Below are 15,705 nucleotides of genomic sequence, written 5' to 3'. Positions count from 1 at the left end.
CCAGTTTTTGGTCAAATCATTTTGTCAGAGCACTAGTGCAATAGTATGTTCGTGGTTGTTCACGGTATAATATCAGAGCTTTCCTTCAAGCAATTAGAGAAATATATCTGTTATTTTTCAGACCAGGAGCTAAGAATGCATTTAAAAAGTAAAACTGCTTGTGGAGCATTACTGTGCAGGCTGCCAGTGATCCCTGTTTAACGTTGTTTAAACCACTGCCATGTCTAACAGCTCACAGGTACTGAGGAGAAAGATGTCTTGGATACCCTGCTCAGCGGTGAAGGGACTTCAGGGAATTATGACCAGAAATATCCTGTTACTGGACATATTCCTCCACTGGTGGCAAGTGCTTACTAAATTTGCAGCTATATTCAAGAAACAAAAGATGGAACTGAGCCTGCACCACAATTACCTATCTGCCAGCTCATGCCTCATTACAAGCACTCCATGGATAAGTTGAGATTTCAGTTGAATTTTTGTCCGTGGAAGATATAGACTGGAAGTTGGGCATTCCCTCAAAGAGAAAGAAAAACTCACTGCTGTGTTATAGTCAAAGATGGTTGGCATGAAATTGCAGAAAATATAGTGTGCTTTTTGTGAATCGTTACTTCCCGGGGGTGGGGGGTGGGGAGGAGAAAATGTTTTTCCAGCTGATGTTCTCCTTTGCACAATCATGAAACTAAATTTTGACCCCATTTGAGACTTGAGAAGTTGCAGAACTTGGGCCTCTGTACCTCTCTCTACAATTGGATCCTCGATGTCCTAACTGGAAGATCACCATCTGTGCAGATTGGTGATAACATCTCCTCGCTGACGATCAACACTGCTGCACTTCAGGGGTGTGTGCTTAGCCCACTGCTCTACTCTCTCTGTACCCATGACTGTGTAGCTAGGCATAGCTCAAATACCATCTATAAATTTGCTGACGATACAACCATTATTGGTAGAATCTCAGATGGTGATGAGAGGGCAGACAGGAGCAAGATATGCCAACTACTGGAGTGGTGTCGTAGCAACAACCTGGCACTCAACGTCAGTAAGATGAAAGAGCTGATTATGGACTTCAGGAAGGGTAAGATGAAGGAACACATACCAATCCTCACAGAGGTGTCAGAAGAGGAGAGAGTGAACAGGTTCAAGTTCCTGGGTGTGAAGATCTCTGAGGATCTAACCTGTTACCAACATATGGATGCTGTTGTAAAGAAGGCAAGACAGCAGCTATACTTCATTAGGAGTCTGAAGAGAATTTAGTATGTCAACACATGCACTCGAGAGCTTCTATAGATGTACCGTGGAGAGCATTCTGACAGGCTGCATCACTGTCTGATATGTGGTGGGGGGGGGGGGTCGCTACTGCACAGGACTGAAAGAAGCTGCAGAGGGTTGTTAATTTAGTTGGCTCCATCTTGGGTACTAGCCTACAAAGTATCCAGGACATCTTGAATGAGTGGTGTTTGAGAAAGGCAGTGTCCATTATTAAGGACCCACCCAGGGCATGCCCTTTTCTCATTGTTACCATCAAGTAGGAGATACAGAAAGAAGCCTGAAGACACACACTCAGCGATTCAGGAACAGCTTCTTCCCCTATGCCATCCGATTCCTAAATGGACATTGAACCCTTGGACATTACCTCACTTTTTTAACATATATTTTTGGTTTTTTTGTACAATTTTAAATCTATTCCATATATATATATATATATATATATATATATATATATATATATATATATATACTGTATTTATTTACTTTTTCTTCTGTATTATGTATTCCATTGAACTGCTGCTAAGTTAACAAGTTTCACGACACATGCCGGTGATAATAAACCTGATTCTGATTCTGATTTTAAGTTGCTATGTAAGAAGCTTTGAGCACATCAGAAAGATTCAAAGCACTTCCCAAAGAGTAGGAACACGTAATCAAGCTAGTTGAAAATTGTGCCCCTTCCTGCTACCATTTTACTTTCAGCCTTCATCTCCTGTGTCAACAGCTATTGGCCTAGGGAAAAAATCAACAGCTCCCCAGAGTTTTTTTTTACACAAAAATAACAAATGGTGTGATTCAAAAAGGCAGTCCAGAAATTAGCTATAAAACTTACTCAGCACAGGGGCAGATAAAAGATAATCGATACAAGAGTTGTAAATTGTACTTCATATTAAACTTTTGAAATTGCCTATTGCAGGAAAAAATGGTATTTCCTTGTGCTAATAAACAGTTAATCTTTTTTAAGCTTATTACAGCCAAGCTAACACAGATAAGTTCAAATATGCCATCAAGTCCTGACAGTTCATCTGATTCTTCAACTGGCTCCCCTGGAAACCATGGTAACCACTACAGTGATGGGCCCAATCCTGAAGTAGAAAGCTGTTTACCTGGAGTGGTAAGCAAACTATAATCTTAAAGCTCATTAATGTAAATGTATTTTTAAAGATATTGCATAACATCAAATAGGGCACCGTTTGAATTGTTTCTGTGTGCTTCATAGAGTCACAAAAAAGCCAGTGATAAGTAGGAAATTTTCTGGCCTTGATCCATGCTCATTGGAAAAAAGAGTTGTCAGCCAAATCCTATTTTCCAGTACTTAGCCCTTAGCCGTGCTTGCATATAAATATCTATGAATGTATATGTGTGTGTGTGTGTATAAAATACCTATCGAAATAACATAAATCCAGTTAAGGTTTTTACTTTTGCCATGTATAGCAACACATCCCATAAGAACCCTATCACAAATATTCCTTTTGTTCATGATATCTCCTTCACAACCACATCTCCCAGCTGTAATGAAGGTTAACTCTGCTCCCTTTCCACAGAGAGTGCTTGATCTGCCAAGTGTTTTCAACGTTATCAATCTTTATTTCTAATTTTCAGCATCTGGTCTACTTGTTTAAAATGTTTTAATAATGGCTTGTTACTGCTGTGCACGTGTTGTGATGACGTGGTTACAAGGGAAATGCACACATAAATGGAACACCTTTCCGCAACCTCACTATATTGCCTAAGAACTAGACCATAAGACATAGGAGCAGAATCAGGCCATTCAGCCCGTCAAATGTGGTCCGCCATTCCATCATGGCTGATCACGGATCCCACTCAACCCCATACACCTGTCTTCACGCCATATCCTTTGATGCCATGACCAATCAGGAAACGATCAACTTCTGCCTTAAGTATATCCATGGACTTGGCCTTCACCGCAGTCGGTGGCAGAGTGTTCCACAGATTTACTACTCTCTGGCTAAAAAAAAGTTAATTCTTGCCTCTATTTTAAAATATCACCCCTCAATTTTGAGGCTGTGCTCTCCAGTTCTGCATACCCCCACCATAGGAAACGTCCTCTCCACATCCACCCTATCTAGTCCTTTCAATATTCAGTAGGTTTCAATTAGATTCCCACACATTCTTTTAAATTCCAGCGAGTACAGGCCCAAAGTTGACAAGCGCTCATTAAATGTTAACCCCTTCATTCCTGGAATCATCCTTGTGAACCTCCCTTGGACTCTCTCCAATGACAATCCTTTCTTAGATATGGCACCCAAAACTTGACAGTACTCCGTGCAGCCTGACTAGTGTCTTATAAAATCTCAACATTATCTCTTTGCTTTAATATATTCTATTCCCTTTGAAATAAATGCCAACATTGCATTTACCTACTTTACCACAGACTCAACCTGTAAATTAACCTGAGTCTTGCACGAGGATTTCCAAGTCCCTCTGCACCTCTGATGTTTGAACCTTCTCTCCATTTAGATAATAGGGTGCACTGTTGTTCCTTTTACCAAACTGCAGTATCATACACTTCCCAACATATTCCATCTGCCACTTCTTTTGCCCATTCTTCCAATTTATCCAAGTCCTGCTGCAATTGCATTGCTTCCTCAGCACCACCTACCCCACTACCTATCTTTGTATCTTCAAACTTAGTCACAAAGCCATCAATTCCATCATCCAAATCATTGGCAAACAACATGAAAAGTAGCAGTCCCAATACTGACCCCTGAGGAACACCACTAGTCACTGGCAGCCGCCCAGAAAAGGCCCCTTTTATTCCCACTTGCTGCCTCCTGCCTGTCGGCCATTCCCCTATCCATGCCAGTATCTTTCCTGTAACACCATAGGGTTTTGTCTTGTTAAGCAGCCTCATGTGGCAGCTTATCAAATCTCTTCTGAAAATCCAACTGCTTCTTCTTTGTCCACCCTGCTTGTTACTTCCTTTAAGAATTCCCACAGATTTGTCCAGCAAGATTTCCCTTTACAGAAACCATGCTGACTTTGACTTATTTTATCATCTGTCTCGTAAATACCCCAAAACCTTATCCTTAATAATAGACCCCATAACTTCCCAACCACAGAGTTAAGATTAACTGGCCTGTAATTTTCTTCTTTGTGCCTTCCTCCCTTCTTAAAGAGTGGAGTGACATTTGCAATTTTCCACTCCTCCAGGACCATGCCAGAATCAGGTGATTCTTGAAAGACATGACCAATGTCCATTGTCTATTCAGCCACCTCTCTCAGGACTCTGGGATGTAGTCCATCTGGTCCAGGTGACATCCACCTTAAGATCTTGAGTTTTCCTTGCAAATTTTCCTTCGTAATAGCAGTGACACTCACTTCTGCTCCCTGACACTCTCAGACCTCTGGCACACTGCTCATGTCTTCCACAGTGAAGACAGATGCAAAGTGACCATTAAGTTCATCTGCCATTTTTTTTGTCCCCCATTACTACCTCACCAACATCATTTTCCAGTGATAGAACATCAACTCTCACTCCCTTTTACTCTTTATATAACTGAAAATACTTTTGGTATCCTGCTTTATATGGTTGGGTAGTTTTCTCTCATTTCATCTTTTCTCTTATAGGTTTTTTAGTTGCCTTTTGTTGGGGCTTAAAAGCTTCCCAGTCATCCAATTTCCCACTCACTTTTGCTACCTTATATGCCCTTTTCATGGCTTTTATGCAATATTAATTTCCCTTGTCAGCCATGCCTGCCACTTGAGAACTTATTCTGTGTGGCGTAAATATCCTGTGCCTTGTGAACTATTCCCAGAAACCTCAGCCATCTCTGCTGTGCCGTTATCCCTGGCAGTATCCTCCTCCAGACATATCTGGGCAAGCTTCTGTCTCATGCCTCTGTAGTTGCCTTTATTCCATTGCGATACTGATGCACGTGACTTGCGCTTCTCCCTCTCAAATTGCAGTATGAATTCAATCATATTATGATCACCCCATCTAAGATGGCCTTTCCCCGAGCAGGCGCAAGCACAAGCTGCTCTAAAAAGCCAACTCGTAGGCATTTTAGGCATTCCGACACCAATCTGATTTTTCTAATCCTCTTGCATGTTTAAGTCCCCTATTATAATTGTGTCATTACCCTTATTATAGGCCTTTTCCAGCTCCCTTTGCAATCTCAACCCCACATCTTGGCTACTATTTGGAGGCCTACATATGATTCCCATAATTAATGGCTTTTTGCACCCTTGCAGTTTCTTAACTCCACTCACAAAGATAACAGAATTTTCTGACCCTAAATCACCTCTTTCTAAAGATGTAATTCAGTCTCTTACCAACAGAACCATGCCACCGCCAATGCCTTCCTCCCTGTCCATTTGATACAAAGTATATCCTTAACTCTGGCTTTCTTTCAGCCGTGACTCAGTAATGCCCGCAACGTCATACTGACCTATCTCTAATTGTGCCACGAGATTGTCCACCTTATTCTGAATGCCTTGTTCATTTAAGTACAGCACCTTCAGTCCTGCATTCTTCACCCTTTTGAATTTTGCCCCTATGTTACATTTAACTCTTTGCTCTGTCTGCATTTGTACTTCATCGTTGGCTTGTCCTTCCTTTCTTTCATGTTACATACATCATCTACTTGTTAACCTGCTGGCTTATCCTCCTCCCTATCGTACTGGTTTCCTTCCCCCTACCATATTAGTTTAAAACCACTCCTAATAGCTCTAGTAAACCTGCTACACTGCCAAAGAAGCAGTGTTTGTGTTGCAGTTGCTATTGTGCTTTTGGAGCCAAAATAGCCAATTTGTGTGCAACACGTGCTAATGACTGAATGATCAATTTTGATGTTAATCAATGGAAAATATTAACCAAGGCATTTTCTCCCATGCTGTGAAACCTTTTCACACCATGCCTATGAGTGCAGGAAGATCTCGTTTAATGTTTTATCCCAAAAATTATATCTCTGACAATGTAGCATGCACCTGATGAATTAATGAGGTTTTCTCTGGAGTGGGACATGAATGCAGAGTATTTTATCTCATCAGCTAAGGGTGCATAATAAAAGGGATGATTGATGTGATACAGTTGTGATTTGGAACAAAGTGGAGAAGTGGGACATGTTAGTCTTTCCAGACATAATGTTACAAAATCTTTGTTGCAAAGTAAAATTCATCAAGTTTTAGTAATTGAAATGGGGGATGCCTTAACCCATGAGTCACCTCATTTCCATTCTGATATTTCTCTGTTAGATGGGTTCGATTTTATGCATGGTTGGTAGAAGCTGTCATGGATATCCATAGAGGATGATAGTTATGGCCCCAGAAAAGAGCTTAATCAAAGCAAATTTGTCTAGTTTCATGCTACTTTTCATGTTTTTAAAATGAGATAAAGGCTGGTTATAACCTTATATTCTTTGTCTCTTTATTAACAAGAAAAGTTACAGTGGCATGCAAAAGTTGGGCACCCCTGGTCAAAATTTCTGTTACTGTGAATAGCTAAACGAGTAAAAGATGAACTGATTTCCAAAAGGCATGAAGTTAAAGATGACACATTTCTTTAATATTTTAAGCAAGAAAACTTTTCTATTTCCATCTTTTACAGTTTCAAAATAACAAAAAAGGAAAAGGGCCTGATGCAAAAGTTTGGGCACCCTGCATGGCAGTACTTACTAACACCTCCTTTGGCAAGTATCACAGCTTGTAAACGCTTTTTGTAGCCAGCTAAGAGTCTTTCAATTCTTGTTTGGAGAATTTTCGCCCATTCTTCCTTGCAAAAGGCTTCTAGTTCTGTGAGATTCTTGGGCCATCTTGCATGCACTGCTCTTTTGAGGTCTATCCACAGATTGTCGACGATGTTTAGGTTGGGGGACTGTGAGGGTCATGGCAAAACCTTCAGCTTGCGCCTCTTGAGGTAGTCCATTGTGGATTTTGAGGTGTGTTTAGGATCATGATCCTGTTATAGAAGCCATCCTCTTTTCATTGTTGGCTTTTTTACAGATGGTGTGATGTTTGCTTCCAGAATTTGCTGGTATTTAATTGAATTCATTCTTCCCTCTACCAGTAAATGTCCCCTGTGCCACCTGGCTACAACACAAGCCCAAAGCATAGTTGATCCACCCCTGTGCTTAACAGTTGGAGAGAGGTTCTTCTCATGAAATTCTGCACCCATTTTTCCTCCAAACATACTTTTGCTCATTGCGGTCAAAATTCAACATCAGAAGTTTGCAAAGGAACATCTAAACAAGCCTGATGCATTTTGGAAACAAGTCCTGTGGACTGAAGTTAAAATAGAACTTTTTGACTGCAATGAGCAAAGGTATGTACTTTGGGCTTGTGTTGCAGCCAGTGGCACGGGGAACATTTCACTGGCAGAGGGAAGAATGAATTTAATTAAATACCAGCAAATTCTGGAAGCAAACATCACATCGTCTGTCTGTAAAAAAAACTGAAGATGAAAAGAGGATGGCTTCTACAACAGGATAATGATCCTAAACACACCTCAAAATCCACAATGGACGACCTCAAGAGGCACAAGCTGAAGGTTTTGCCATGACCCTCACAGTCCCCCCGACCTAAACATCATCGAAGATCTGTGGATAGACCTCAAAAGAGCAGTGCATGCAAGACGGCCCAAGAATCTCACAGAGAAGCCTTTTGCAAGGAAGAATGGGTGAAAATCCCCCAAACAAGAATTGGAAGACTTTTAGCTGGCTACAAGAAGTGTTTACAAGCTGTGATACTTGCCAAAGGGGGTGTTACTGAGTACTGCCATGCAGGGCGCCCAAACTTTTGCTTTGGGCCCTTTTCCTTTCTTGTTATTTTGAAACTGTAAAAGATGGAAATAAAAAAGTAATCTTGCTTAAAATATTAAAGAAATGTGTCATCTTTAACGTTATGCCTTTTGGAAATCAGAACATCTTTTCCTCGGTTAGCTATTCACAGTAACAGAAATTTTGAGCAGGGGTTCCAAAACTTTTGAATGCCACTATAAAAATTTTCTGGGCAACAATGCATGTATGAATCAGAAACTTGTATGCCTTTTAGATGAGAAAAAATTAATGAGAGGAGACTGTCATGTATTATGTCGAACCTAGTGTTATTAATTAATGTGCTTATGAGCTTGAACAGTCTCACTGTGTGTGACCTGCCAAGGATTTCCAAGACTTCCTAACTCCAATTTCTGGTACCTCTGGTTTTCAATTTTTCAATTGTTAATCCGTTTATTGTCAATACCTATGACTTTATTGATTCTCGTCAAACATAACTGATTAGGCCCAAAGTGTAATGCTTTGCAGATGAAGTAAGAAGGAACTGTTTTGCTTAACTGACTGTTCATAAATTTAAAGTGATCAATTGGGTAAGAAAGGACATCAACTTTTTATATTCTGATTATGTTTGGAATCTGGGACTCATTGAAAATATTTGTTGAGTTTGTAATGTCCATCTCTATGTATAACTACTTGAACAAGCTTTTGTAGTCCCTTAAACAAAACTGCTGGTCAACATCTGGCAAATGGGATTAGGCTGCCATCTCTATTCAGTTTCATCAGGTCAAATGAAGTACTTTATTGAAAGATGCAACATTATGTACCTAGAGCTGAGTTGAATAAAAGCCAACGAGTTCACGATCATTCTCTTGATTTTGTATGTGTGTTGCAATCTACTATCATTGTAACATTGCTTGCAATTATTGCAAGCATATTATATAATTTTGAGAAAGTCTCTGTGGATAATGGTCTTAGTATTTAATATCACTACACAGGGTTCAGTTACACTCTGCATTCTGGGCTAGTTTGAGGAAAATAGTTTGTCGATTGCTGCCTTGCCAAAAACAGATAAATTTTGAGCAATCAAATAGTTGACAAAAGAACTTGCTTTAAGTTTCAATTTTCACATCTGAAGTATATTCAGCACATTATTTATTTATTTTCAGTCTTTTTGGTGATGTGATGATTATGGTCAGTTTTACCATATTTGTCTCACCACTTTATATGTTTAGCGTATCATTGTGTTGTAACTTGGATAATTTAGTTATTTTAAATTTGTTTCCTCTAGATAATGTCTTTGCATCCCCGATACATTTCCTTTCTCTGGCAAGTTGCTGACCTAGGCAGTAGTTTAAACATGCCACTTCTGAGAGATGGCGCTCGTGTCCTAATGAAACTCATGCCTCCTGGTAAGCTATCTTTATAAAGAATAAAACTAGATTGTTGTCTAGTGACATTGTTTGAGAGTATTGCCATTATGTTTTCAGTAGTATGGTCCACTTCAAGCAAAGCCATATAAAAAAAAATTAAGTAACCTCTGTTATCATCAACATGTACATTGGAAAACAAGTCAATGATAGGCAGAATTGCTCGAGAAGGATTAGAAATATTTGTGAGGAATTCATGTTATTGGAAATATAATTGAAGTTGTCCTTTAAATTATATGTTCAAGTCTCGAGTATAAGAATTTGCAGATTACATTGGTAGTGTGGAATGAGGAAATGCTTGATTGAATTTGATATTGTGGAGCTTGGGGTCGAAACTCACTTGTGCATAAATATCAATGAAGTTAGGTGGCATAAATAATTGGATAAGAAACAGTCATGGTCACTGGTTTGCAACTTCGCTAAATTAAGATATTTCAGATCTAATAATCATGGACAAGGAAAAATCAACTTATTTTGAATTTGTTCCTTACCCAGGTTCAGATTTGTTTCAGTGCAACTCTGGGTTTTACTGAGACAGCTGACATTTTTTGTATATTTCTTAGACGTATTCAAATTTTGTGTGCTGCATGATGGGATATTCTGTTGTATTGATTACTTTCTTTCTCCATGATGTGCACAATATTAGACTATTGCAGAGTGACTATCTTCCTCAATTGAGCTAATGCCATTTCTTTCAAAGGATAAACTTGCTTGCTTACCAAAACAATTAAGGCCTGTTAGACACGATGAAGATGTCTTATTTAGTTTTGATTTTGTATTCCACTGGCATTCATATTCTGAATTGTAGTTACTTGGTGTGAAATGTAATCTTTTAAGTTAAATCTTTGTTAGATAGGACAGCATGTTAAGTTTTGAACTGGGACTAGATTGCTGTCCAAATTGAATATTTTGATTTTCAGGTTCTGCTTTGAGCACAAGATTGTATTGATTACAAATTCCATTCTCATGCTTCAAAGACAATCGATTTCATCTTTACAAGAAGAGAAAATGCTGGAAGTACTCAGCCAACCAGGAAGCATCTGTAGAAGGAGAAATCAGATAATGTTATGGGTCAGGGGCCCTTTTTCAGTTCATTTCTGAGGAAGCATCCCTAAGCTGAAACTGATTTCTTTTTGCTATTTCGACTGGCTAAGTTCTTCCAGTATGTTCTTGGCCACATGAAAAACTCAGGCAGCATTTCCACTTAGAGTGCATCCTTTCCTGATGAGTTTACTACATTCTGTGCACATTTTGAACAGAAGGGGATTGGAATGTCAGCACCCATCCCGCCAATCTGCAATGCACGTGAACCACTGTCACTCACAGATGTTCCAAGTTCAGTCTTCCAGTCAGTGAACCCATGGAAAGCCTCTGGCCCGGGTGGTGTCCCTGGCCCGTGTCCTTGGATCAACTGGTGGGAATATTTTTTTAAACTACTTCCTGGTTCAATTCGAGATTCCCACCTGCTTTAAGCATATCATCCCAGTATCTAAGCAAAACAAGGTAATGTTCCTGAATGACTGCTGTTAAGTGACTTTGACAAACACCATCATGTAGTGCTTCGACAGGCTATTCATTGCACCCATTACCTCCAGCCTCCGAGACAACCTTGACCCACTGGAATTTGCCTTCTTCTGAAACAGATCTGTAGCAAACACCATCTTCCTGGCCCTATATTCATCTCAGAAACCTCTGAAAGACAATTCACATTAGAAAATTGTTTATTGACTACACCTCTGTCTTATATACTATAATTCCAAGTAAGCACATAACCAAGATCCTTGACCTCAGACTCAACACCTCCCTTTGTAACTCCCCTATGAATATCTTCAACACTAGTGCCCCACAAGATGGCATCCTCAGTTCCCAGTCTGTTCCCTATGCATCCACAACAGTGTGGCCAGGTTCAGCTCTTACTTGATATACAAGTTTGCTGATCATACCACCATAGTAGCAGTATCTCAAATGATGAGTGGGAGTGCAGGATGTAGATAGAGAGTCTAGTGATACAGTGTTATGACATCCATTCCCTCATGTAAGTGTAAGACTCGTTGCATCTAGAGGCATGATCTCAGGGGTGGCGCCCCCTCCCTGACCAAACTTTAGCACTCTTATTTGGGTGGATGATGCGTGTTGTGTCCCCTGTGTAACATCAGTACCCCAAAATAACATTCCATCCACAATGTGTGGTTAAACGATTAAGATTTTATATTTAAAATATGAGTAGAGAAATATTATTAGTTAGGGTTAGCAGAGAAACACAAGAAAAGGAAAACAAATAAAAGGTGCCAATAATCTCAAACATGTCCAGTGCACAAACGTTGGAGCTTACGGACTCCCTTTCGCTGATCCTCCTCCGCTAGTCGGCCCCTGGGCTCCCACCCCGAGCCCAGGCCCAGCGGGTCCAGCAACCGTCTCCTCAAGCCACGTCTTCTCTCTTCATCCTCCTCGTGCCTTCCCCCTCAAGCCCGCGCAAACTAACAGCTTTCACACAGACAGAAAGAATAACATCTATCCCAATTGGTTAGCAAATGAATATAAGTCCCATTATCACTAATTACAACCCAAACATGCTGCTATAGAGAACCACTGTCTCAGCAGTTAACAGTACAGAGAAGCCATTTTATTCACCTTAGCAGTAACATAAAAGAAGAAACCCTTACATAAGCAAAGAAAGTGAGTTGGTCATTGACTTTGGGAAGAGGGACAGTGCACATGCTCCTGGTTACATCAACAGTACTGAGGTTGAGAGCTCTGAGTTCCTCAGGGTGAACCTCATCAGCCTCAAACACGAGGAAATCTGCAGATGCTGGAATTTCAAGCAACACACATCAAAGTTGCTGGTGAACATAGCAAGCCAGGCAGCATCTCTAGGAAGAGATACAGTCAGCGTTTCGGGCCGAGACCCTTCGTCAGGACTAACTGAAAGTGAGAGATTTGAGAGGGGGAGGAGGAGATCCGAAGTGATAGGAGAAGACAGGAGGGATGGAGCCAAGAGCTGGACAGTTGATTGGCAAAGGGGATATGAGAAGATCATGGGACAGGAGGCCTAGGGAGAAAGAAAGGCTGTATCATCAAGAGCCTGTCTTAGTCCAGCCACATTGGTGCCTGTAATTCCTCCCTAAGCTAAAGAATTTGGCAGGTCCCCTTTGCCCCTCGGCTCTTTCTAATGCATCCTTTCCAGATGCATTATGGCTTTGTATGGCAACTGCTCTGCTCGTGACTACAGAAAACTGCAAAAATACAGCTCAGCCAATCACAGAAACCAGCCTCCACTCTGTGGCCTCTGTGTACTCTTCCTGCTGCCTCAGTAAAGCAGGCAGTGTAATCAAAGACCACACCCATTCTAGGCATTCTCTGCTCTCCGTACTCCAATCAAGCAGAAGATATCAAAACCTAAATGAAAACATACCAGCTGACCAAAGGACAGCTTCTATTGTATTGTTCTAAAACTATTGAATGTCTCCCAAGTACAATAAGATGGCCTGTTGACCTCGGTACACATGACAATAATAAACCAACTTACCAAATTTTGTTCGTTTCCAGCATTTTCAGTTTTGCTTTTAATTTCATTCCAAATAAATTTAAAATTTACAACATTTTTCTTGTCATGTTGAGTGTCTCTTAATTTCATTGGAATTCCTAGAAAAGTGTAAATCGGGTAGCATTTTGCTGTTATATACATGGAATTGGCTCTCCCTGAAGTGATGTATTTCTGCCACTGTTTTGTTAATAATTAGTGATTTCTTTAATATCTAAGAAAAATTGACCTTCCTTAAACACACAATTCACTGTCCACTGCCTGCTGCACGGAGAATTTCCATCTGAATGCTGCCTTAAATGGCTGATACCTTGTTCTTGGTTCTAGCGGAAACCCCATTTGTATATCTGTCAAGCCCAGTTGGAATTGTAAATGCAAGCACGAGGAATTCTGCAGATGTTGGAAATTCAAGCAACACACATCAAAGTTGCTGGTGAACGCAGCAGGACAGGCAGCATCTCTAGGAAGAGGTACAGTCGACGTTTTGGGCCGAGACCCTTTGTCAGGACTAACTGAAAGGAGAACTAGTAAGAGATTTGAGAGGGGGAGGGGGAGATGTCTGAAGAAGGGTCTCCGCCCGAAACATCGACTGTACCTCTTCCTAGAGATGCTGCCTGGCCTGCTGCACTCACATAGTCATAGTCATACTTTATTGATCCCAGCGGAAACTGGTTTTCGTTACAGTTGCACCATAAATAATTAAATAGTAATATGTAAATTATGCCAGGAAATAAGTCCAGGACCAGCCTGTTGACTCAGGGTGTCTGACCCTCCAAGGGAGGAGTTGTAAAGTTTGATGGCCACAAGCAGGAATGACTTCCTATGACGCTTTGTGTTGCATCTTGGTGGAATGAGTCTCTGGCTGAATGTACTCCTGTGCCCAACCAGTACATTATGTAGTGGATGGGAGACATTGTCCAAGATGGCCGGCAACTTGGACAGCATCCTCTTTTCGGACACCACCATCAGAAAGTCCAGTTCCATCCCCACATCACTGGCCTTATGAATGAGTTTGTTGATTGTGTTGGTGTCTGCTACCCTCACCCTGCTGCCCCAGCACACAACAGCAAACATGATCGCACTGGCCACCACAGACTCGTAGAACATCCTCAGCATCGTCCGGCAGATGTTAAAGGACCTCAGTCTCCTCAAGAAATAGAGACGGCTCTGCTCCTTCTTGTAGACAGCCTCAGTATTCTTTGACCAGTCCAGTTTATTGTCAGTTTGTATCCCCAGGTATTTGTAATCCTCCACCATATGCACACTGACCCCCTGGATGGAAACAGGAGTCACCGGTGCCTTAGCTCTCCTCAGGTCTACCACCAGCTCCTTAGTCTTTTTCACATTAAGCTGCAGATAATTCTGCTCACACCATGTGATAAATTTTCCTACTGTAGCCCTGTACTCAGCCTCATCTCCCTTGCTGATGCATCCAACTATGGTGGAGTCATCAGGAAACTTCTGAAGATGACAAGACTCTGTGCAGTAGTTGAAGTTCGAGGTGTAAATGGTGAAGAGAAAGGGAGACAAGACAGTCCCCTATGGAGCCCCAGTGTTGCTGATCACTCTGTCGGACGCACAGTGTTGCAAGCACACGTACTGTGGTCTGCCAGTCAGGTAATCAAGAATCCATGACACCAGGAAAGCATCCACCTGCATCGCTGTCAGCTTCTCCCCCAGCAGAGCAGGGCGGATGGTGTTGAATGCACTGGAGAAGCCAGAAAACATGACCCTCACAGTGCTCGCTGGCTTGTCCATGTGGGTGTAGACATGGTTCAGCAGGTAGACGATGGCATCCTCAACTCCTAGTCGGGGCTGGTAGGCGAACTGGAGGGGATCTAAGTGTGACCTGACCATAGGCCGGAGCAGCTCCAGAACAAGTCTCTCCAGGGTCTTCATGATGTGGGAGGTCAATGCCACCGGTCTGTAGTCATTGAGGCCGCTGGGGTGCGGCGTCTTCGGCACAGGGACGAGGCAGGATGTCTTCCACAGCACAGGAACCCTCCGGAGCCTCAGGCTCAGGTTGAAGACATGGCGAAGTACTCCACATAGCTGAGGGGCACAGGCTTTGAGCACCCTGGTACTGACACCATCCGGTCCTGCAGCCTTGCTTGGGTTGAGACGTTTCAGCTGTCTTCTCACCTGTTCAGCTGTGAAGCCCACCGTAGTGGTTTCGTGTGGCGAAGGGGTATAGTCATGAGAGCAGGGTGGGGGACTGTGAGGAGGGGTAGGAGGGGAGAGTGGAATATGTGTTGGTTGGGGCCGACAACAAATGACTCGTGGGGGATGGGCAGGTGCCACAATGTCAAATCTGTTAAAGAACAGGTTAAGTTCATTGGCCCTGTCCACACTGCCTTCAGCTCCTCTGTTGCTAGTTTGCCGGAACCCAGTGATGGTCCTCATCCCACTCCAGACCTCTCTCATGTTGTTCTGCTGGAGATTCCACTCAAGCTTCTTCCTATACCTGCCTTTAGCCTCCCTGATCCTGGCTTTCAGGTCCATCTGTATTGCCCTCAGCTCCTCCCTATTTCCATCTCTAAATGCCCTCTTTTTAGCGTTCAGGATGTCCTTTGTTACCCATGGCTTGTTATTTGAATAACAAAGGACAGTTCTTGTCGGAACATTGCAGTCCACACAGAAGTTGATGTAATCAGTGATGCACTCTGTGAACCCATCAATATCCTCTCCATGTGGCTCACAGAGTGCCTGCCAGTCTGTCATCTCAAAACAACCCCGG

The 15,705-nt window shown here is 41.9% G+C and overlaps 1 protein-coding gene across 6 annotated transcripts in view; it reads left to right on the top strand.

Annotated features, from left to right (window-relative positions):
* usp9 (ubiquitin specific peptidase 9) overlaps positions 1-15,705 on the top strand; it is a 266,944-nt gene that overhangs the window by 147,369 nt on the left and 103,870 nt on the right. For all 6 annotated transcript variants that reach the window (XM_072260457.1, XM_072260455.1, XM_072260456.1 and 3 more), the window contains 2 exons: positions 2,231-2,380; positions 9,289-9,409. In XM_072260457.1, coding sequence (XP_072116558.1) covers positions 2,231-2,380; positions 9,289-9,409 — 271 coding nt within the window. The remainder of the gene's footprint in view (positions 1-2,230; positions 2,381-9,288; positions 9,410-15,705) is intronic.

Source organism: Mobula birostris, chromosome 6, assembly GCF_030028105.1.
Source record: "Mobula birostris isolate sMobBir1 chromosome 6, sMobBir1.hap1, whole genome shotgun sequence".
Lineage (NCBI taxonomy): Eukaryota > Metazoa > Chordata > Chondrichthyes > Myliobatiformes > Myliobatidae > Mobula > Mobula birostris.
Note: the sequence above shows the minus strand (reverse complement) of the source record. Positions and strands in the feature narration are given on the sequence as shown.